General features: G+C 59.4%; 1 protein-coding gene across 9 annotated transcripts in view; it reads left to right on the top strand.

The window, feature by feature from the left end:
* Window positions 1–22,796, top strand: part of NAV1 (neuron navigator 1) — a 223,035-nt gene that overhangs the window by 57,346 nt on the left and 142,893 nt on the right. For 8 of the 9 annotated variants that reach the window (XM_075910183.1, XM_075910185.1, XM_075910182.1 and 5 more), the window contains 2 exons: window positions 15,441–16,231; window positions 19,307–19,410. In XM_075910183.1, the coding sequence (XP_075766298.1) occupies window positions 15,459–16,231; window positions 19,307–19,410 (877 nt within the window). In that variant the 5' untranslated portion in view covers window positions 15,441–15,458. Of the gene's footprint in view, window positions 1–6,637; window positions 6,991–15,440; window positions 16,232–19,306; window positions 19,411–22,796 lie in introns of those variants that run through there. The other variant, XM_075910184.1, reaches the window with a different exon arrangement.

Below are 22,796 nucleotides of genomic sequence, written 5' to 3'. Positions count from 1 at the left end.
GTTACAGTCTCGTGGCCACAGAGATGGAGGCCACTCCTGTGGCCCGCTCACTAGCCCAGCTTGCCCACCGCTGCTCTGCACTCATCAGCTGCCATTTTCCAGAGGTCGGGCCCAGCCTGGGACACCTCGGCAGGCCTGCGGCTCGGGGTGGGAAACCAGGCGGTTAAGGGCTCGCACGCCGCTTTGGAAATGCCGCTGGCAACGAGCAGAATTACATTTGCCCAGGCCGACCCGGGCCAGTCACTGGCTGTGTATGCTTGCGCCAGCTTCCAGGCCAGGCTGCTGCTCCAGCACCCACGTGCTGGCCCGAAAGTGGGGATGGGCAGGGAGAGACGTGGCAGGAAGCGGGGGGCGGGGCCGTATAGGGGAGACTGAGGAAAAGGGGTTGGGAGTAAAGACTTCTTCCTCCACAGTGCTGAACACCTGCAGCTGTCGCCTTATGCTATGTCTACATTGCACCTCTCTTGCACAAAAGCCTATGCAAATGAAGCACGGATTAGCATATTGCCGCACATCATTTGAATAATTAATTAGGGGCCATTTTTGCACAAGAGGCTCTTTTTTTTTTCAGGCAGAACGGCTCTTGCGCAAGAGGGGTTTTTTGCGCAAAAAGGAGCCGTCTACACAACTCCTTTTTGCACAAAACCTCTTGCGCAAAAACAGCCCCTAATTACTTATGTACATGAAGCGTGGCAATATGCTAATCTGCACTTCATTTGCATAAGCTTTTGGGGAAGAAGGGTGCAGTATAGACGTAGTCTCAGTTATTACTGATCTGTGCTATGTCATGGTGCCCCAGAGGCCCCCACACACACCTGGCTCCGTTGGGCCAAGCCCTGTAAAGACACTGAGGCAACGGGGGCTCCGAGGGGTCCAGTGCAAAGATCTGCCCACCCCTCCCTCTCTGCTTTCATCCCTTTATTTCTCTCCTCTCACTCCCCATCGCCAGCTCGTTTAAATCGGATTCCTGGCAGGAGCCGTGGGGCCGGCCTCCATTTTATCAGAGACCCCCACCAAGAGACGGCTGAGACCGCTTTTGTGTTAACCCAGCACTCCTTGCCTCTCTGCCTCCTTAAGCCCCCAGTTCTCTTCCCATCTCGGCAGGAAAGTTCTCCCGCCTCCCGCCCCGGATCTTTGTCTCTGCCTCTGAGCGTCCCGCCCCGCCTGCTGCTACTTATTATCAAGCCCTGTCAACACACCATTTCAGTCTGCACGAAATGGCACAAACGAAAAACCACCCTCTTGTAATTGTAAGGGCAAGATGCTGTTGTCATCCCCGTGTGAGCACGCCTCTGCCCGCTAGCACAGGGCTACGCCACACGCGGCCCCGGCGCGGGTTGGGTTTACGCAGGGCTTAACATGCAGCCAAGACAAAAAAAGTAGTCAATGCAATGATCTTCTGTTGATAAGAGTTTTAGGAGTTAAATTCCTGAAAGTTTAATTTAATTAATATGGAGAGCTACCATCTCCTAGATCTGGAAGGGACCTTTAGAGGTCATTGAGTCCAGTCGCCTGCCCTCACAGCAGGACCAAGCACCATCCTGGACAGACTTGCCCCAAATGGCCCCCTTAAGGATTGAACTCACAACCCTGCCAATGCTCACTGAGCTAGCCCTCCCTCCTAGACTGTCATTGTCTAGATCATGCTTGATACTGGCTGCCAACCTGATATCAAGCCGCTGATCGCTACTCATTAAAACTGACAATCTAGCCAGCTTTCTGTCCACCGTACAGTCCATTTACCCAAGCCCTACTTCCTTAACTTGCTGGCAAGAATATTGTGGGAGACAGTAGCAAAAGCTTTGCTAAAGTCAAGGTATATCACATCCACCACTTTCCCCATGTGCACAGAGCCAGTTACCTCATCCTAGAAGGCAATCGGGTTGGTCAGGCAGGACTTGTCCTTGGTGAATCCATGTTGACTGTTCCTGATCACTTTCCTCTCTTCCAGTTTCAAAATAGATTAATTGAAGATCCCCTCCATGATTTTTCCAGGGACTGAGGTGAGGCTGACAGGTCTGTAGTTCCCTGGGTCGTCCTCCTTCCCTTTTCAAAGATGGGCACCACCTTTTTCCAGCTCTCAGAGAGAGTTTTGAAAGACAATGGCTCTGGAATCACATCAGCCAACTCCCTCAGCACCCTTGGGTGCATTAGATCCAGCCTCATGGATTTGTGTGTGTCTAGCTTTTCAAAAAAAAGTTCTTACCCTGTTCTTTCTCCATCGAGGGCTGCCCACCTCCTCCCTTTACTGTGTTACCCAGAGCAGTAGTCTGAGAGCTGACCTTGTCCGTGAAGGCAAAGGCAAAAAAAAAAAAAAAAGCATTGAGTATTTCAGCTTTTCCCACATCATCTGTCACAGAGTTATCTCCCCCATTCAGTGACGGTCCCACACCCGCCCCGACTACCCTCTTCTTGCTAACATGCCTATAGAAACCTTTCTTGTTGCCCTTCACGTCCCTTGCTAGCTGAAACTCCAATTGTGCTTTGGCCTTCCTCATTACACCCCTGCATTCTCGAGTAATATATTTATACTCCTCCCTAGTTATCTGTCCAAGTTTCACACATACAGAATGGGAGGTGACTGTCTAGGAAGGAGTACGGCAGAAAGGGATCTAGGGGTCAGAGTGGACCACAACCTAAATAGGAGTCAACAGTGTGACACTGTTGTACAAAAAGCAAACACGATTCTGGGCTGCGTGAACAGGAGTGTTGTGAGCAAGACACGAGGAGTCATTCTTCCACTCTGCTCTGCGCTGATCAGGCCTCAGTTGGAGTCTTGTGTCCAGTTCTGGGCACCACATTTCAAGAAAGATGAGGAGAAATTGGAGAAGGTCCAGAGAAGAGCAACAAGAATGATGAAAGGTCTAGAGAACATGAGCTATGAGGGACGACTGAAAGAATCGGGCTTGATTAGTTTGGAAAGGAGAAGACTGAGAGGGGACATGAGAGCGGTTTTCAAGTGTTTAAAAGGGTGTCACAAGAAGGAGGGAGAAAAATTGTTCCCCTTCGTCTCTGAGGATAGAACAAGAAGCAAAGGGCTTAAACTGCAGCGAGGGAGGTTTAGGTTGGACATTAGGAAAAACTTCCTACCTGTCAGGGTGAAATACAGGAATAAGTTGCCTAGGAAGGTTGTGGAATCTCCATCCCTGGAGATTTTTAAGAGCAGGTTGGACAGACACCTGTTAGGGATGGTCTCCGTGCTTGGCCCTGCTGTGCGGGCCGGGGACTGGACTTGCTGCCTCTCGAGGGACCTTCTAGTTCTAGCATCCTATGATTCTGTAATTCGTGTACGTTCTCTTTCTGTGTTTAAGCTCACTGAAGATTTCTCTAAGCCAAGCTCTTACCTGCCGGAGTTGCTTTTCTTACTGCACATCGGGATGGCTTGTTCCTTCACCTTTGAAAAGGCTTCTTTAAAATACAGCAGCTCTCTTGGGCTCCTTTCCTCTTCACATTTGCCTCCCAGGGGATCCTGCCCATCAGTTCCCTGAGGGAGTCAGGCTGCTTTTCGGAAGACCAGGGTCCGTATTCGGCAGCTCTTCTTTCTGCCTTTGGTCAGGGTCCTTAACTTGACCATCTCATGGTCACTGCTGCCACCCACATCTCCTTCCCCTACTAATTCTTCTAATTCTGCTCCGGCCAACTCCACCGTCTCACAGGGCCCTGCTGAGTCAGACCCACCACCAAGGCCCTGGCTGTGGGTTTGGAGCCGGGAACCTGAATGTGAATTGCCCCCAGATTCAGCGGGTTGGAGTTGAGAGTCCACGTGTCTGGCGATGGGAGAACCCCAGTGGCTCTCTGTCTCGCTAGGCGCCCAAAGCGTAAGCACCGATGCTGCCCCCGGCTGACCTGCCCCAGCCTCCTACACCAGCACAGCTGCTTGAATCTTCCCGCCACGGGCTTTCTGTGAACTCCTGCTTCTGTTCACACGCCTGAACTGAGGGGATTGTGACATCCTGAGGCTGCTGCGCCAGATCCCAACCGGAGCCCGTATGCAGCTCTGAGCGGGAGCAAAGAGAGGTTCCCCGAACATATCCGAGCCCTCGGGTCAGAGCAGAGCAAGGCTTATTTGAACTGGCTCCCCCTTGCCTCTCATTAAAACAACTCCGAAGGGATTCCTGTAGCTCAGAGCTCCCCATGAAATCCGTGCTGCTAATGCATGAGAACACTTAGCTCCTGTCTGATAAATAAGAGCTTTCTTTCCCGGACTCGGTGTTACCCTGAGTCCCTGCCGGTCGTATGCTTTAGCCCCCAAGAGCCATTGAAAACTAGAGTTCACGTGAATTTTGCTGAATGCAGCTGGATGAAATGAAAAGTCCGTGGACATGACGGGCCGTGCTGGCTGGGATTTGCATTCCCTCCGCCTGCTGTGCTTTGTGAAGATTAAATACACTGCCGGTCTGATTCCTCGGCTGGATTACAGATGTCCTTTCAGCTGGGTCACAGCGATCTCGGACCGCTAGGCCCCGAAGCACCCTGAAAACGCGTCCCATATTTTGGTTCTCGCGCAGGCTGGTGGGATTCCGATCCAGGCCGGAGCCCACCTTGCAGCAGGTGACTCTAGGTTGGCTGTAGGAGAGGCAGAGCAGGTTGGAGCACGTTGCTGCGGAAATTCCTCCAAACTCCCCTACACCTGCCTGCTCTGGCTTCACTCTTCAAATGTCCCTTGGGACGGGGCCACGTCGGCTGCCAGCGCCCCCAATCCCAGAGCCCCGTTGCTCATTGCACTTTCCCAGCTGTTCACTTCAGCTGGTTCGGGAGCGGACCCTACTCTCCGGGAGACCCTGTGCATCGTGCAGATAGTAGCGGATACAGAGGGCTCGCCCAGGTCCCCAACGAACTGAGTGCACGAGAGCAAGGCTGCTTTGGCAGCCGAGGAGAAATCCACACTTTTTCCTGGTGCCGGCAGGCTCCAACAGGCCACGTCCACCTCAAACTTGACCATAAAATTTGACTTCACCCCCCTGCAGCGCTCCCTTGTGCTCCGATCGCTTCCTCTGGCTGCCCCAGGCTGCGCTAGGGCAGTTGGCATGCCTGGAAGACGTGCTTTTGGGTGGGCAGAGGGGATCTGCTGAGCTGCAGAATGTGCCGACTCAGCAGAGCTGGTCAGTCCCAGCGAGCACGCAGAGCGGGGCCAGCAGCATGGCCTGTGTGCACACGCGAGGGGGCCTGGCACAAAGATAAAGGGAGGTGGCTAGCGCCCGGCAGGCTGGCTGGAAATCTACACCAGGATTTCCTTGGGCAGCTTCGGTGTGTGCCTGTCGGCCGGTCTGCGGGGCCCGAACGCTGCTCGGTGGGTCTCGGCACCCCCAGGGCTGCAGGGTGTGGCCCGGGCACTGGGAATGAGGCTGCCAAGCCACACCAGAGCCCAGGGGGCCAGGCCTGGGCAGGAGACAAAGAGAAGGGTGCTGAACGGAGACTCTTGCGTGCAGCGGCCCATGCGAGGGCGCTGCAGCGGAGAGCTGGTCCCACCAGGCACGCGGCTTGTGGCTGTGTCTGATCACATTGCACCACCCGCCTGGCATGGGTAGCAGGATCCTTCATCAACAGCAGCATCAGAACATCTGGACATGCTTGGGAAAGCTTCCAATATTCACCTTAACTCTGCCCCCTGTTTCCTCTCCCTCCCCATCCCTAATTGCAGGCCATGGCCTCTTCCTGTACACGGTGTCCACCCCTCCAGCCTCCGCTAGAAGCAGGCGGACTGTGGGATGCCCGCTGGGGAGCTTCTAGGACGGCAGGTGTCTGGGAATGACAGCATGGGCCTGGTGCTGCCCCCGCACTGGGGAATTGCCCCTGGAGAAGGGACTGGACCCCACGTGTTAGGGGAGGCACCCTTCAGACCTCGCGACTGGAAAACGGATCCAGACCTGCTCCCAGGAGCCTGGAGGGCGGTTTGGAAGAGTGGCTGTCATGGTTTTCAATGCCATTTTTGCCGCTGCTCCAGCCAGTCTGTGTCCAGCGGCCAGAGAGCCCAGATAACGCAGGGATCTGCCTGCACGTCCAGCCTGGGCTCCGGCATCTACAGGGAAACTGCAGCCTGCGTTTCAGAGCCAGAGGGCTGCCGGACAGCCCCGTGGCTGGACGCTCACCCTGGCAGAGGCTCTGACCTTCTGTGGACCCTCCCTTTTGCTCCTCCTTCCTCAGAAGCTCGCCCCCATCACGGACCAATGGTTTCCTCGTTGGCTGGGCCCACTGAGAGGATGAGACCTACGGCTGCTCCCACCTAAGGGGAATCTCCGGTATCTCCAGAGGGGAAGGCCTGTGTTTCTGGAGCAGGACCAGCTTGTCCCCTACCTGAGAGTGTCAGTAGCACACGGATTTGTTATAGGACGTAGCGTTGGATGGGGAAACTGAGGCACGAGGCAGTGCAGTGACGTGGCTGTGGCCCTGCAGGAATGGGATCAGAATTCGGGAGCCCCGACTCGCACCTCGAGCTCCACTCTCTCTCCACGGAGGCTTTTTTGGCTCTGCCCTCGGGAAGCCAGCGCATCTGGGGAAGTGAGCGAACCAGAGCAGCGTTCTTCGACTGCCAGGGACCGAGCACGTTCCCGCTGGCTTCCTCCGGAGTCGCTAGCTCTCCCCGCCCTCCTAGAGGCTGCCAGCGTGGAGAGCCAAGACGGCAGCTGGGAGGACGGGCGGAGGGAAGGGAACGAAACCAGGGGACAGGGTGATGGGGGGAATTAAAAACAAGCCCCAGAGAAGCCCAGTGCAGAAGGAGCTGGCGAAGTAGCGTGCTCATCCGAGAGCTGCCGGCGCTGCTCCGGGGGGCTAGCCTGGGATTAGCGTGGCAGTACCGCGAGCCCCCGACGCCCTGCCCGGCACTCAGAGCTCGCCAGGCCGAGCAGGAGCCAGTGTGCTGGGGAGGGATGTTTCGGCCAGCGAACATCTGGTGAGAAATGGGATTTGCGTTCCCAGATTTTGCATTCCTCCGCGTCCGGCCTCCGAGGAGCTGGGAGCGTGTGAGCGGAGGCCGTTTAGCCCAGGGCCCTGGTGAGTTAACCCCCGCTTTTGCGTTCCCCTATGTGCTGTGCCTACCAAAGGCAGGCAGGCTGCGGCTCAGGGTGTCTGGCTAGAAGGCGCCGGGGGCGGGGAGGCTGCGGTGCAGTGGAAAGGAGCTGCACCGCAGGCAGTGCTGGGCCACGGGAAGCAATGGGCCTTAGAGCGCCGTTGCAGTGGCTAGCAGGGCTGCGGCCTGTGGCGTGGAAGCTAACCAGGAAGTTTCTCTTCCTTTCTCATTTCCTTCCCTTCCTGGCATTCGTGAGCAGAGTACCCGAGCAGCTCGTGAACAGCCTCTCGGCGCCCCCATGGCTGTTTGCCCCATTTTACAGACGGGGAAACTGAGGCCTAGAGAGCGGCAACTTGCGCTCCAAACCAGGAATGGATCCTGAGTCCACAGGCCTTGTGCCCGGTCGCCTGCCAGAACGCCGCTCGCTCCATTGTCTGCGGGTGGGCGCGTGTCCTAGCCCTGGGAACATGCCTCCTACGTGGGCACGGTCCCTTTCACTTGCCTGGCCCCGCCCAGCCACGCTGTGAGCTCAGGAACAAAGGCAGGGTCTGGGCCAGCCTAGCTCAGCCTCTCCCAGCTACTCCCTGTGCGCAGGCCAGGGGGAAGTTGACGCAAAGGGAGGGGCTGGGTGGGGCTCATTTGCCTGCAGAGGGAGGGGCTGGGTGAAGCTCATTTGCATGCAGAGGGAGGGGCTGGGTGGGGCTGGCAGGCCTCTGGGGCAAGCCACTTGGTTCGTGAGCTGCGAATGGGGCAGGAGAAGCCCACTCCTTTAGCATACGCTCAAAGGGACAATTGGATCGTTCATCCACAGCATTCTCAGACCCTCTGGACACGCTCAGCAAAGCTTCCAGTATTAACCTTAACTCTGCCCCGTTTCCCCTTTCCCCCACCTAACTGCAGCCCCACGACCTCCCCTCCAAGCTCTGCAAGAGCAAGAGGACTGTGCCAAGAGGGTGAAGGAGGAACAGGGGGAACCAGTGGGTCCCACATAACTATTCTAGTGTCACCCAGCCGGGGTGGGGGTCTGTGCAGCTGGATGCTTTTCTGGATTGGACACTGAGAACTGTGGCACCTTATCCTCCCTCAACCTTGCTGGGTCGGGTGCTTGCTGGGACACAGGCGCTGTGGTCCGATGGACAGAGCGCGTGAGTGGAAGTCAGCTGTGGGCTCGTGTGACTTTGCACAGGTCTCTTTCCCAACACCCTGCGTGCCTCAGTTTCCCCATCAATAAAACCAACCCCATCTGCTTTCTGCAAAAAGTGCTGAGTTTAACTGAGGCCCCGGTGCGGTGAGTCCGGCCTTTGTGGGGGGATTTCCTTAGCCCGGTGGGGGGTCATTTACCCTGTGCTAGAAGCAGCCAGGTCGGAGCAGTGTGCTGTGGGATCAGGAGACTGGCAGGGCACTGGATTTGGGGCCCCAGGTCCGGGGCTCTGAGCGCTGGTGGGGTGCTGCTGGAACAGAAGTAATACCAAGGCGCAGGGCAGAATCCAGCAGCTGTAACACTGTGAATTCGGCACCCTCCCTGCGGAGCCCGAGATCAGCCTCCCAGCGGGACTGCCCCCGGGCTTTGCATGGGAGAGGTTCAGGGAATGGAAAAATGCAGGGCCCAGGAGCCACTTGTGTCCACAGCCCCGCGCCACCTGCCCGTGGCCTCCCAGCGGAGGAGAGGGAGACGGGCGGCCGCGGTTCCAGGGACGGGAAGTGCTGTGGGCTCCAGCTGGGGCTGGCAGGCTTCCCGGCTGTGCTGTGCAGCCCTGTAACCTGAGCGCGTTCCCGGCCCGGCAGAGGGCTTCCCTGCACATCTGTCCTGGGCGGAGCTTGGACCCGACACGCAAGAGGCTCCTAAGCAGGGGAAAGTTCCCCCGCCAGCAGAGCCAGGAGGCTGGGCCAGGCAGCTCCCAGCACTGCAAGGAACGGGGACCGGGCTGAGCAGGGAGTGTAAGAGACACTGCAGCTACCAGCATCCCCTGGGGCTCACGGGACAGGGGCACCCGCCAGCTGAGGGCCCAGGAGGAAGCCCAGCTGGAGGACAGGGCCCTGGTGCAGAGCAAGCAACAGGGTGCGATTGACAGGGCCCATTGAACACGGCCTATCAAGGAGGAAGACCTGCCGGCTAGACCTACACATGGGGGCTGGGTCTTAGGGTAGAATCTGAGAACTGGGAGGGACCTCAAGAGGCATCAAGTCCCATCCCCCCCTCCCGGCAGGACCCAGCCCCGTCTAGACCATCCCTGACAGGTGTCTGTCCAACCCGCTCTTAAATATCCCCAGGGACGGAGATTCCACAACCCCCCAGGCAACTTATTCCAGTGTTTCACCACCCTGACAGGTAGGAAGTTTTTCCTGATGTCCAGCTGAAACCGCCCTCGCTGCAGTTTAAGCCCATTGCTTCTCGTTCTATCCTCAGAGGCCAAGGAGAACAATTTTCCTCCCTCCTCCTTGTGACACCCTTTTAGACACTTGAAAACGGCTCTCACGTCCCCTCTCAGTCTTCTCCTCTCCAAACTAAACAAGCCCAATTCCTTCAGTCTTCCCTCCTAGCTCCTGTTCTCTAGGCCTTTCCTCATTTGTGTTGCTCGTCTCTGGACCCTCTCCCGTTTCTCCACATCTTTCCTGAAACATGGTACCCAGAACCGGACACAAGACTCCAACTGAGGCCTAACCCGCGCAGAGTAGAGTGGAAGGATGACTCCTCGTGTCTTGGTCACACACTCCTGTGAGTGCATCCTGGAAAGCAGGGACCCTGCCAACGATTTGGGGCGGGGGGGCAGAGTGGACAAGCAACTGACCAAGAGCTTCTAGGGCCAAATGCTCAACTGCAGGCGCAGGAAGGGGATTTTCCCCTTGTACAGTGCCAGGCCGACCGACACTGGAACGCTGCACCCAGCTCTGGGGCTGAGGGGTGTTGGAAGGACCGTGAATAACAGGCGCAGAAAAGAGCTGCGAAACTGATTCAGGTGGTGACAGACTTGCGGAGCTGCTCAAGAAGACAACCGCGGTGCTGAGCTGGGGGGGGGTTACGACACCCCAGGTATTACAGGGCTTTGATCCTGTCGGGGGGGGGTTATGACACCCCAGGTATTACAGGGCTTTGATCCTGTCGGCGGGGGGCTACGACACCCCAGGTATTACAGGGCTTTGATCCTGTCGGGGGGGTTACGACACCCCAGGTATTACAGGGCTTTGATCCTGTCGGGGGGGGGGGTTATGACACCCCAGGTATTACAGGGCTTTGATCCTGTCGGCGGGGGGCTACGACACCCCAGGTATTACAGGGCTTTGATCCTGTCGGCGGGGGGGGGGGGTTACGACACCCCAGGTATTACAGGGCTTTGATCCTGTCGGGGGGGGGGGGGGGTTACGACACCCCAGGTATTACAGGGCTTTGATCCTGTCGGCGGGGGGCTACGACACCCCAGGTATTACAGGGCTTTGATCCTGTCGGCGGGGGGGCTACGACACCCCAGGTATTACAGGGCTTTGATCCTGTCGGGGGGGGCTACGACACCCCAGGTATTACAGGGCTTTGATCCTGTCAGGGGGGGGCTACGACACCCCAGGTATTACAGGGCTTTGGTCCTGTCGGGGAGGGGGTTATGACACCCCAGGTATTACAGGGCTTTGATCCTGTCGGGGGGGGCTACGACACCCCAGGTATTACAGGGCTTTGATCCAGCAGTGACAGGCAGGACGTGAGTCAGTGGCAGGAAGCTGAAGCCAGACAAAGCGCCCAGGCATAACCGGGTGGGTGATCAAACGCCCCTGGGAGCGGAGGAGTCTCCATCGCGTGGCTGTAGAGCCAGCCTGGATGCCTTTCTATTGAGCTCAGCACAGGGCGAGCAGGGAGGGAATTCAAGGCAGGTCAGACTAGGTGACCTAATGGCCCCTCCTGACCGCCCACACTGTGACTCTGCCTGCAGGGCAGTGGCTGCAAAGCCGCCCATGGCACGGACGGACGGACGGTTGCTCCCCTCCAGATGTGGCTAGCGCCCTGGACGCCCGTGTGACTGAGCCGCCAGGTGTCAAGAGACCCAGAGCGGTCAGAGCCAGGCAGCCCCAGCTCCCTCCCGGCCCCCAGCAGAGCATGGGGGCAGTTCGCCCTGGTAGTCCTAGAGCTGGGCGCATCCCAGAGAGCTAGGGCGGGCGCTGGGCTCTCCCAGCCTTGTTACAGTCACACTCGCACGGGCTCTCCCCGACCAACAGGCGCCAAGCCCCTTCCCGGTACAGTCGCCCCCAGCGCCGAGCCTGACGGGAACGCCCGTGACGGCGGGGAATGGGCAGCAAGGGGAGGTGCAGCGCGGCTGAAGAGCAGTGGGGCTCCCAAAGCGGAGCGAGGAGGCGGCCGTAGGCTTCCCCAGCTGTGGGCCGGGGGTCAGCAAATGCCCCTCTGTGTGTAAATGCTCATGTCCTAACCGGATCCCGCTCGGACGCTACCCGATACCAGGGGGCTCTCGATACCGGTCTGAGTCTCCCAACACCCTCCTGCCTGGGCACACCCGAGGGACACAAGCTGCTACCCTCAACCGCCAGCTTGCGGCAGGGGCCGGTTCCAAGGTGATGGGTGGGGTGAGCTGAGCTCCTCGGGCCTCATGACCCCACAGGTCTGGGGGCCCACGGCAGCCCTTCAGGCTCACTGTCCCTACCTACGGCTCCTGCTCGCCCCCCTGATCACTGGGAGGGCGCTGCCGTGAGTGCAGCCGGCATACCGGGAAGGCAGACCTGCTGCAGTTACCCCTTCCCACCCCTGCGCTTGGTCAGACATTGTGGGTCTGGCAGGTTGTTTCTGGAAGGCAGAGAAAGGGAAGGCGGAATTGGGTGTTCCTTGGTGCACGCCTCCCGATTGACATCGAGTTCTGTTTCCCTGAACCCAGCGGGATCAAACCTCTGCCAGCCGGGTATGGTCGAGACTGTTACCCAAGAGGCTCCGTAGAGTTAGTGAGTCAACGCGGTGAAGAGGAGAGATGCTCGGGGCAGAGAGATGAGCTCAGACAGAGCTGAGGGGCTGCGGGGTGGAGAGCTGCAATGGAGAATGCTCTTGCGCCCGCTGTGGTGAGACTGTCGGACGGGGACAGGGAGGAGCCGGTGCAAGCTGGGCAGAGCGAGCCGGGTCCTGGCAGGAGACGCAGGGCGGCTGGAAGTCGTACGGAGCGCTAGACCCTGTTCTGGCTGGCAGCTGACAGCTGAGCTCAAAGAAAGAGAGCTCCGCACTTGGGGCTCCCCAGATCTGCTGTTGAACCCCACATCGGGTTGTGACCTCAGTTTCCTGTCCTGGGACTGATGTGCTGGGTGTGAGTGACACTGACGCCGGGGGAATTGAATTCTAGCAATCGCTTCATTTGCCTTTTTCTCTCCGGCGCACGGATGGAATTCCCCTCGGCCCCTCGAGAGCTCATGTTCTGTGTGGCTGGGTCGCGCCCCCTGCTTTCAGCTGGGCAGGACCATGGGGGAGGAGGTGAGGCTCTCCCTGAAATGTGGCTCCAGTGAGGGGAAGGGGAGGAATCGTGTGGCAATGCCAGGCAGCCACAGAGGATAATCAGGGAAATGGCCGTTACATTCTGGCCAGGGCATTGGAAAAGAGGAACCTCAAAAGCAGCAGGTAACTTGGTCCCAATGTTCCCAGAGGTCTGTGGGGTTTGGGAGACAAAAGGGGCGTTCTTCAGACCCATCTTCAAGGCAGGGGCCAGCCGCATGTTTGGATCTGGATTTGGACGTCTGCATAGCTTTAGCTGGGTTTGGATCTGGGAGAGGCATGGTGTATGTGATGCCAGGTTTGCTTGTAGTAGATTACCCAGTCTCTAGGTGTCTGTGCTGTGCTATGTCCAGATGGGATGTGGTCCCTGGTGAACAAGCACAACAAAGCCGGAGCTCAAGCTGTTTGGAAGATTGTCTGTAGCTGTAGCTAGGACACTGGTTTAAGAAAGACTGTGCCAAGAACATGTCTCTAATCTATCTCTGTTCCAGAAGTTGGATGGGAAGTGAACAGTGTGCCCTTGTAGCCAAGAAGGCTAATGATATATTAGGGTGCATTAGGAGGAACATTGCCAGCAGATCCAGAGAAGTGATTATTCCTCTTTATTTGGCTCTGGTGAGGCCACATCTGGAGTATTGCGTCCAGTTCTGCCCCCCCCCCCACTACACACAGGATGTGGACACATTGGAGAGGGTCCAGCGGGGGGCAATCAAAATGATGAGGGGGCTGGAGCGCATGACCTACGAGGAGAGGCTGAGGGATTTGGGCTTGTTGAGCCTGCAGAAGAGAAGAGTGAGGGGGGATTTGAGAGCAGCCTTCAACTTCCTGAAGGGAGGTTCCAAAGAGGCTGGAGAGAGGCTGTTCTCAGTGGTGGCAGATGCAGAACAAGGAGCAATGGGCTCAAGTTGCAATGGGGGAGGTCCAGGTTGGATATTAGGAAAAACTCTTTCCCTAGGCGGGTGGTGAAGCCCTGGGATGGGTTCCCTAGGGATGTGGTGGAATCTCCATCCCTGGAGATGTGTAAGTCCCACCTTGACACAGCCCTGGCTGGGATGACTGAGTTGGGTTGGTTCTACTTTGGGCAGGGGGTTGGACTTGGTGACTCTGAGGTCCCTGGGATTCCGTGAAGCACCTAGAACACTGGATCTGAAATGTGTCTGCATGAAGTAACCCTCTCGTCCCGTGCTTGCTGCTTCTGTCTATACCAGAAGCCTCCCAGGGGCAGCCCCTCTTGCACTTGTTTGGGCTGGGCTGTTAAACCGGGCCCAGTGGTCTGGCCTCACGGTGATGAAGCAGGCAGGGCTGATGGGAGACACTGGTGCCGCCAGGAGATCCGATCCGGAGGGCAGCAGTGGATTCCTGGCAAGGAGGCTGCAGGGGCATCTCTTTGCTAAGGAGAGAAGCCGAGCTCCTGGGCCGGGCCAGCTGTGGGTCCCCTGGAGCGGGGCCTGTTCTCTGATCACGCTCTCTATGCTGTAGCCAGGCAGGCACCACAGCCCCTCCATTCTGCAGTCGGTTCCCCGAGGTCCAGGCAAAACTGTGACAATGCAGTCTGGGGAGAAGGATCCTTCCCTTACCTGGGGCTGACAGGCACCCATCCCCTCCCGCAGTGCGGACTGGAGCAGGGTAGTCTCTTACCCAGCCCTTCCAGGGATCTGGAGGCCAAGCAAAGGCTCCTGCTGCCAATGGGCAAATTTACAGGCCACTGCATTAGCACAAACCACAGAAGTTCCTCTGATCCAAGTGTGGTGGCTAAGGGAGAAGCAGTGGGCGCAGTACAGCTAGACTTGAGTAAAGCATTCAATACAGTCTCCGTGACCTTCTTATACAACCTAGATGGGGCTACTATAAGGTGGGTGCATAACTGGCTGGAGAACTGTACTCAGAGAGTTGTTATTAACGGTTCACAAGCCTGCTGCCAGGGCAGAACAAGTGGGGTTCTGCAGGGGTCTGGTTTGGGGCTGGTTCTGTTCAATATCTTCATCAACGATTTAGATATTGGCATAGAGAGGACGATCATTAAATTTGCAGATGATCCCAAGCTGGGAGGGGTTGCAAGTGCTTTGGAGGATACGGTCAAAATTCAAAATGATCTGGACAAACTGGAGAAATGGCCTGAGGTCAATAGGATGAAACTGAATAAGGACAAATGCAAAGTGCTCCACTTAGGAAGGAACAATCAGTCTCACACATACAGAATGGAAGTGACTGTCTAGGACGTATACTGCAGAAAGGGATCCAGGGGTCACAGTGGACCACAAGCTAAATCTGAGTCAACAGTGTGACGCTGTTGCAATAAAAGCAAACATGATTCTGGGCTGCATTAACAGGAGTATGGTGAGCAAGACACAAGGAGTCATTCTTCCGCTCTACTCTGCGCTGATCAGGCCTCAATTGGAGTGTTGTGTCCAGTTCTGGGCACCGCATTTCAAGAAAGATGGGGAGAAACTGTAGATGGTCCAGAGAAGAACAACAAAAATGATTAAAGATCTAAAGAATGTGACTTATGCCTAGACTGAAGGAATTGGGCTTGTTTAGTTTGGAAAAGAGACGACTGAGAGGGGACAGGCGAGTGATTTTCAGGTATCTAAAAGGGTGTCACAAGGAGGAGGGAGAAAAATTGTTCTCCTTCGTCTCTGAGGATAGAACAAGAAGCAATGGGCTTAAACTGCAGCAAGGGAGGTTTAGGTTGGACATTAGGAAAAACTTCTGAACTGTCCAGGTGGTGAAACACTGGAATAAGTTGCCTGGGGGGTTGTGGAATCTCCATCCCTGGGGATATTTAAGAGCGCAGGGACGGGACTTGATCCCTTGAGGTCCCTTCCAGTTCTCTGATTCTATGACCCCCTAGTCTGGGTACCCCACTGCCAGAGGGCCCCTCAAACTCCCCATCTAGTCGCATCCCAGGGCCCCTCTCCCCCCCAACCCTGCCTTAACTTGCTCTGCATTTCTCTCCCCTCCCAGCCCGCGCACCCTCCGAGGATGAATGGGACGGCCAACGTGACGGTGACGGGCCGCAGCCATTATGTGTCCGCCATCCCGGTGCCCCGCGCCGTGTCCCAGAGCAAGCTGCACGCCATGGCGGCATCGCCCAAGCTGGCCCCGAGGCCCAGCGGCCTGGGTGCCCCCCCGGCCCAGCGGGCCTCGTCCCCGCGGCAGGGGAAGGCGCCAGGCTGCGCTAGTAGCGCCGCTTCCAAAAGCTCCAAGCCAAAGAGCCTTTCCAAAGCCTCGCGGGAGGCCGGGCCAGGGCAGGAGACGGCAGAGCCCTCGGAGAGCAAAAGGGCCGAGGGGGCAGACTGTGGCCTGCGCCAGAGCCCCAAGACGCCGGGCAGCAGCCCCCGGGGGGGGCAGAAGGCGATGCCCAGAGTGCCGGGGGCTCCTACGACGGCGCTCAGAGCTGGGGCGGAGAGAGAGGAGAGCCCAGGCACCAAGAAGAGCTTGGGGAAGCCGAGTGGCCCGGCCGAGCCGGCCAAGACCCCGTCCCGCTTCAGCCTGTGTGGAGAGTCGGGGCTGCCTGGCGCCCCGGCAGGAGCCAGCGCCAAGAGGCCCCTGAGCTGCCCGGCGAAAGGCCAGTGGGCGTCGGACGCCATCGGGAAAGGCAGTGGGGTGCCCAAGGCAGCCGGGGGCGAGGACAAGTCCCTGGGGATCTCGCTGGGCACGCGCAGCCTGATGCAGAATAAGGAGCCGGCCGTCAGCTTCTCGGCCCCGCAGCAAAGTCACCCGGTCACAGCCACCGTCGCACCCTTCCGCTACCGGTGAGTCCCCTCAGGTGTGGGGCAGGGGCATCCCCCCACCCCCGCCACACACGCTTCCCACCCCACTCAAACCACGGGCCGGCTGCCCACGCCCCTCGCTGGCCCTGGGAGCCGTGGGGGCGGCTTTGCAGACCGTAGGCGGGCGCGGCTCAGTCCGTACACTGGGGGCTGGGCTCACAGCGAGCGGTTGTGGGGGGCAGGCGGGGCAGGGGTTGGGTGCACACAATGGGGGTGGGGGTTGGGCTGGACACAGACAGTGGAGGGGTCTGGGGGCTGCTCCTGCCATTCACCCCTGTCGTGCTCATGCACCGCCTGTCACAATTGTGCCCCAAGTCTTGGTGCTGCCAGCAGGGGGAGCAGCTCCTCGTCTGGCCCTGCCCCGCCCTGCCCTGCCCTGCCCTGCCGGCATTCACTCCGTGCAGATCTCCGGTCCTCTCTGGACCGGCCTGCAGGGGACCCTCCAGCCCGCCAAGGCCTGGCGCTGGTGTGTGGGATGGGGAAGGAGGCCAAGTCCCGGCACACGCAGCCAGCAGCCCTCGGGGAAGGCTGAGCTGCAGGAGTCGGCGGGGCCGGGAGCCGTAGGCGGCGGAAGGGAGAGATCTGTCCCTTCGGCCGCGCCGGCAGAGGCTGGGCACTGAACGCCATCCTGTCACAGCTGCCCGTGAGGGATGGGCCCGCTGGCTCCCGGGGCCGTGCCCAGCTGGGCAGCGTCAGAGGGGCCCTGGCAGCTGAGCCTGTCCCACGAGGTCCTTCGGCCTTGCGAAAAGCCCCTGTCGTTTCAGCTCCCCACCCCTTAGCCGGGGCAGTCAGACCTCGCGCCCAGGCTGCTCTCTCTCACGCTGGCTCCTGAGCATGCCAGGAGCCGGAGCCGATGGCTCGCAGGGACGTGCACCACAGCGGGCGTCTCCAGATGCCGGGAACTCCCAGGCGCCCCCAACCATCCCTGCCGCCGGGGCTCTGTGGGGAAAGCCCTAGTGCAGTGCTGGGAGGGGCAGGGGCTCCCCGCCCGCGCCAGGCCAGGCTGGGAGCGTGGCCACGGGGGTGGTGCCGGGGCGGCCAGTTGGCTCGGTGGAGCCCGAGGTGGCGGGTTGGTGACTGGGAACACGGTGAGCCCCGTAGGACACAGAATTCCTCAGCCCAAGGCCGGGGGCCCGTCTGGGACGGTCTGCCCTGGCGGAGGGGCTGAGCGGGGCCCTGGGTAGGGAGCGTGCGGCAGCGCGGAACACTCCCTGCTTCCTGTCAGCGTTCGGCTCTAGGTCCCCGCACCCCAGCTCCGGTCTGATCCCCCGCGCTGGGGTAAATCAGGAGTGTCCCTGTGTCCCCAGCCCACGTCCCCACCTCCCTAGGCCCCTGAACACTCCACTGACCTCACGGCACGGACGAGCACATGACCATGTTCAACACCCTCCGGCCCTGGGGAGTCCCAGCAGGGCTCATGCCCAGGGCTCCGGAGCCACAGGCTGAGGGGCAACCGGGCACGGGTGTTGCTGGGCATGGGAAGGAGGGTGCAGGGGGGCAGTGGCAGGGTTGCCAGGTGTCCGGTTTTCTACCGGACAGTCCGGTATTTGCGCCCTCTGTCCAGTAGAAAAATTCAGAAAATACTGAACATGTGCAAAGTGCCATGTGCAATGTCCGGTATTTTGTGAATTCCCGGCTGGGTGCTGGACGGGAGCCTGGTGGGGGCGGGGGAGCGATGGGGAGGTGGGGCCGCGATTGGCGTTGGGAGCCCTGTGGTCAGGTGCAAAAGCCGGGCTGGGCGGGGCAGGGCAGGGCGGGGCGGGGCAGGGGCCGGGACTCCCAGCCGCTCCCCTGCCCGGCTTCTGCTCGCGACCCGAGGCTCCCAGCGCCAATCACAGCCCCACCTCCCAGCTGGGAGCCTCTGGTTGGTGCAGAAGCCGGGCGGGGGGAGTGACTCCCAGCCCCGCCCCCACCCGGCTTCTACTAGCAACTAGAGGGGGTGCCTTCCGGGGGCGCGGCCTGTTGCACTCCAGCTGTGGCCAGTGGCTGCCCCCCCCCCCCCGCCAGCTCTGCTTCCTGCCCCCCTTCCTCAGGCCTCCCCTCCTCCCGTCTAGCCCCCCCCAGCTCTGCTTCCCGCCTCCCTTCCTCCAGCCCCCCATCTCCCGTCCAATCTCCCCACCAGTCCCCCCATCCTCTGGCCCCCCCCTCTTCCCATCCAGCCCCACAGCTCCCGACCCCCCCCCCCCCACCAGCCTCACCTCCTGCCCCCCTTGCTCCCGGTCAGCCCCGTCCCCCTCCCAGCCGGTCCCTCCCCCTGCCAGCTCCTCCTTCCGCCTCCTTCCTCCCAGCCACCCCCCCTCCCCCGGCTGGTCCCTCCCCTCCCCGCCCACGATCAAGTGTGTCCGTTTTTTTGGGAGGGTCTACCTGGTAACCCTAGCAGTGTGGCAGGGCAGTGCGGGGTTGGGATGGAGGGGGCCCTATGGCAAGTTTGGTGGCAAAGGGGGCACAGTACAGAGGTTAGTGGTATAGGGGGCACAGGATGGGGGTGCAGGGGTTGGGGAACCCAGGAGTGCTGGGAAAAGGGGGGGTGCTACGCCCACAAGGCTCAGGGGCACCTAAACCTACGTTCGCCCCGGTGCCATTTTCCCTAAGGCCGGCCCTGAGTCCCAGGCCCTTTTGCAAACCCAAAGGCCTGGAGGAGAGGCAGAGGGGCTCCCTGCTGGAATCGGAGGGCTCAGAACTGCCTGTCCAGCGGCCCTTCCCTACCGCCCAGCCAGGAGAGGCTGCCTGGCCACCAGCTGGGCCCTCAGTTGCCTCACTGGTCCCCTGCCGCCGTGGGGCCCAGATCTTCTGGCTTCCCCGGTTGCTGCTGCTGTCGTGGGGCCAGCTGAGTGCTGCCCAGCAGCTGGGAAATATCCCCTACCCCCGGGGGACTAGCTGCACCTCAGGCAGGCCTGACAGTCACCCTCTTGGCCAGCCCGCGCGGGACCGAACCGGGCACCTCCAGAGCGCCTACAGCTTGAGCTGCCCAGCGCAGAGTCCCGCGGGCCGGCAAACGGACACAATGCCACCCAGCGGGGCTGCCGTGCCCTGACCCTGCCTCCCTTCTGTCTCCAGCCTTCAGGGTGACGGGGAGCAGGAGGAACGTCCCCAGGAGGAGCACACGTGGAAGGAACCCGCCAGCCCTGCGGATGGGCCAGAACTGGGCTTCCCCGGCTGGGGTGAGTCCCTCTAGCGGTTCCTGCTCTAGAGATTGGGGAGGGGAGCGCGTGGGGCCGGAGCCAACGCCCTGTCGCCGGGAGGGCGGGAGGGGGAGGCGGGAAGGAAGGCGCCAGCGGTAACTGGCGGACGCAGCGTGGGCCGAACCTGGCTCTCGGCCGAACCTGGTGTGTGGCCGGGGCGGCGGGACGCGGCTGCCGGCTCGTGCGGCAGGTGGGAGAGGTGACGCGGAGGTGCCGGGTCACTCGCTGCGAGCGGGGCACCGTGGAGGCACCGTTACCCGCTGCCAGCCGGGGGTGTCTGCCGAGCGCCGGCAGCAGGCCTTGTTGGCGGGCAGTGCCACGCCAGAGCCCGTCTGCTCGCAGAGGCTGTGCCGGGCGTCTGTGCTGAACCGGGCCCACATGGCAGGGGGCTTCTACAGGGGCCGAGGGTCTCGCCCTGCCGTGGAGGGAGCATGGGGAAGGCAGGGGGCCTGTGTGACCTGCGGGGGTTGCCACCGGGTTCCGGGGCAGCCTCCCCCAGTGCGGAGTGGAGGGGAAAGGCTGCCAGGATGGGCACCCGGCCCTGACGCAGGGGGCAGGCAGTGTTAGCAGCAGTGGGCATCGAGGGGCATGGCTCTGTCCCTGGCCTGGCTCGTGGGCCACACAGGCTTGGACTGAGCTGGTCCCTTGGCCGTCGGAGACGGCGCCTGGCCTGGCCTTGCCGGGGGCTGGAATGCCCCTCCATCCCCAGAGCACTGCTGGCTCTTCCAGGCACACAGCGGCGCCGTGTCAGTCCCTCACCCGCAGCATGGCTTTGCTTTGGCACACAGCTGGGTCTCATGGCGGGAGAAGGAGCAGATGCTGCTCTCACCTGTGCCGGGGGGGCCCTCTGACTCCTCCAGTGCCCTGGATTTCCTGCAGCCTACAGGAGGGCAGGAGATCCGGCCCTGCAGCGCCAGGGAGTCACCTCAGTTCCCGTCCTGCGCAGGGACTCCTGGCCGGAGCAAGCTCCCGTCTCTGCCGTTTGCTCACGCCCATTTCGCTCCCACCCTGCGTTACTGCCGCGCGGCCTGGTCGCAAGACCAGAGGAATCAGACGCACAGAGGCTGCCCTGCTCTGAGCCATTTGAGGCGGAAAGGCCCAATCCGGCGGGTGTGGAGTGTTTGAACACTGGCGTGGAGCCGCCTGATCTCCCAGTGGGAGACAACTGGAATTGAGCAGACGCTGCTGGGCTTCTGAGCTGGGCTTCCCCTCCGGTCTGGTCTCACAAGCCATGTGTGACAGGGCTCTGAACTCAGGGCTGGAAACTGCAGCACTTCGAATCCCTGCTCTGTCAGGGTACGTCTACACTAGCCCCCTAGATCGATCTAGGGAGGAGAATGAGGGCGACCGGAATTGCAAATCAAGCCCAGGATTTAAATATCCCGCGCTTGATTTGCATGTTCCCTGCCGGTCACCGTTTTAGAAATTGACTAGCCTGAAGTAACTGCCCACGTCTACACGCAGCAGTGAAACGGGATTCCGGAATAAAGCCCCTAAATCGAATTAGGTGGTAAACCTCATTCCACGAGGAATACCACCTAATTCGATTTAGGGCTTTATTCTGGAATCCCCTTTCACTGCCACGTGTAGCCGTGTGCAGTTACTTCAGGCTAGTCAATTTCTAAAATGGCGACCGGCTAGGAACATGCAAATCAAGCGCAGGATATTTAAATTGATTTGCTTGATTTTCAATTCCAGTCGCCCTCATTAGACTCCCTAGATCAATCTAGGGGGCTAGTGTACACGTACCCTCACTGACCTTAGACAAGTCACAGGGCTTCTCTGGGCCTCTCCTTCCCCTTTTGCAGCATAGGGGCTATGGCAGGCATCCTCAGGTGGCGCCGTTACACATCTGCTAAGTTAGTTTTCTGAATGTGCGAGCCAGTTTTTAGTGTTGGGAAGAATGCTAAAGTTACTTTTATGTGGTTCGAGGTTCTGTGTACAGGGAACTATGTGAGTGGTGGGAGACTTGGCTCTTGGCCGTGGGCTATGATTGGAGTCACATCTTGAGGCAGAGTTTCTCGGGGGAGCTGGGTATTGGTGTTGGGCTGCGATTCCTGGAAGAAGGGATTGCTCTCTCTTCCATTTGACCCCTGTGACGTAGTGGGGGTACCTTGCTGGTTGCTATGCTGGGCAGTGGGTTGTGAGTGACCTCCACTGGCTGCAGCACGGCCCAGCAGGGCAGGGGATGAGTCATTATGCAAGGGGGCTAAGAACCTGTCTGACCAGTTATCTCCCAGGGAGCAGAACAATGGGAAAAAGGGGAGTGGAGCCCTGGGAGTGAGTTAGTTTTTGGTTTCTGGCTGGTATCATGAAAGAAGCAGCCTAGGCAACAGGCTGGGATTTAGGGGCCCAGTCTCCCCCATCTCAAGGGGGGCTGAGGCATCCTAGGCCTGCCCTGTAACCAGATGACATCTGTGCTGTGCTGTATCCTGGAGAAGCAATAAACTCCGTCTATTCTATGGGCTGGTGGAGTCTGTCCGTGCCATTACGGGGGTGCAGGAGACGGGAAAACCCCAACGCGCGTCACAGCCCCCTCTGTTCCAGGGCTGGGGTTCAGGTGTGAATAAACCAAGTCACACTAGGAGATACTCAAATTCCGCATCACTGATCTCTCCTCCACTGGGAAGCTGACCTGTAGGACCCCACAATGCTGCTACTGCTTGGCGGCTGTGAGACACTGCAGCAAGAGCAGGGTAGCGGTGTCAGAAGCGGATCCAATATTATTATTTCTAGCCCAATAGCACTAAGGACCCACTAGCACCTGTACAAATACTGTGCAAATACTGGGGAAGCCCTTGCCCTAGGGAGCTCACGATCCAGGATTTAGACAGTACCAAGAGAAGGAACCAACAAGACCATTTTTGCTGGGGTGCGGGAGGGGTAGCGTAAAGCCCTCAGTGATCTGAGAGCCCATCTCTTCCCAGCACTCCCTACAGTGAACGCAGAAGAGCCCCTAAAACGAGGATCCTAGGTTCTCTTGATGTAAACAGAAAGGGGAATCTGCGAGATCCCCTTAACTCTGCCCCTCACAGCCTCTTTTGCCAACCAGCCAGACATGCTGGAAGTCACTTTGTTTTCTCCAGGCACATGGGGCATGGACCTTTGGAGGGGCACATTGGTGGGCAGCCGAAAGCAGCCAGTGCAGGGAGAGGTTGGTTATTATGAAGCAAGCTTTCCATAGAGACTGCTCCCAGTCACGCACTGAAAGATGGAGCCAGGTTTTCAGAGGGGCCATGAGCCCTGGGTGCTGAGCGAGCTCTGGTGAAAATCTCGCTGTTGTGTCCCACCAGGAGCTGCTGCACCTCTGCCCTAGAGGGAGGTGCCTAAACAGGTGCTGAGGGAGTCTAAAAATCAAGGTCGGC

The sequence above is a fragment of the Pelodiscus sinensis genome, chromosome 27 (genome assembly GCF_049634645.1).
Source record: "Pelodiscus sinensis isolate JC-2024 chromosome 27, ASM4963464v1, whole genome shotgun sequence".
NCBI lineage: Eukaryota > Metazoa > Chordata > Testudines > Trionychidae > Pelodiscus > Pelodiscus sinensis.
This window is presented reverse-complemented; position numbering and strand designations above follow the sequence as displayed.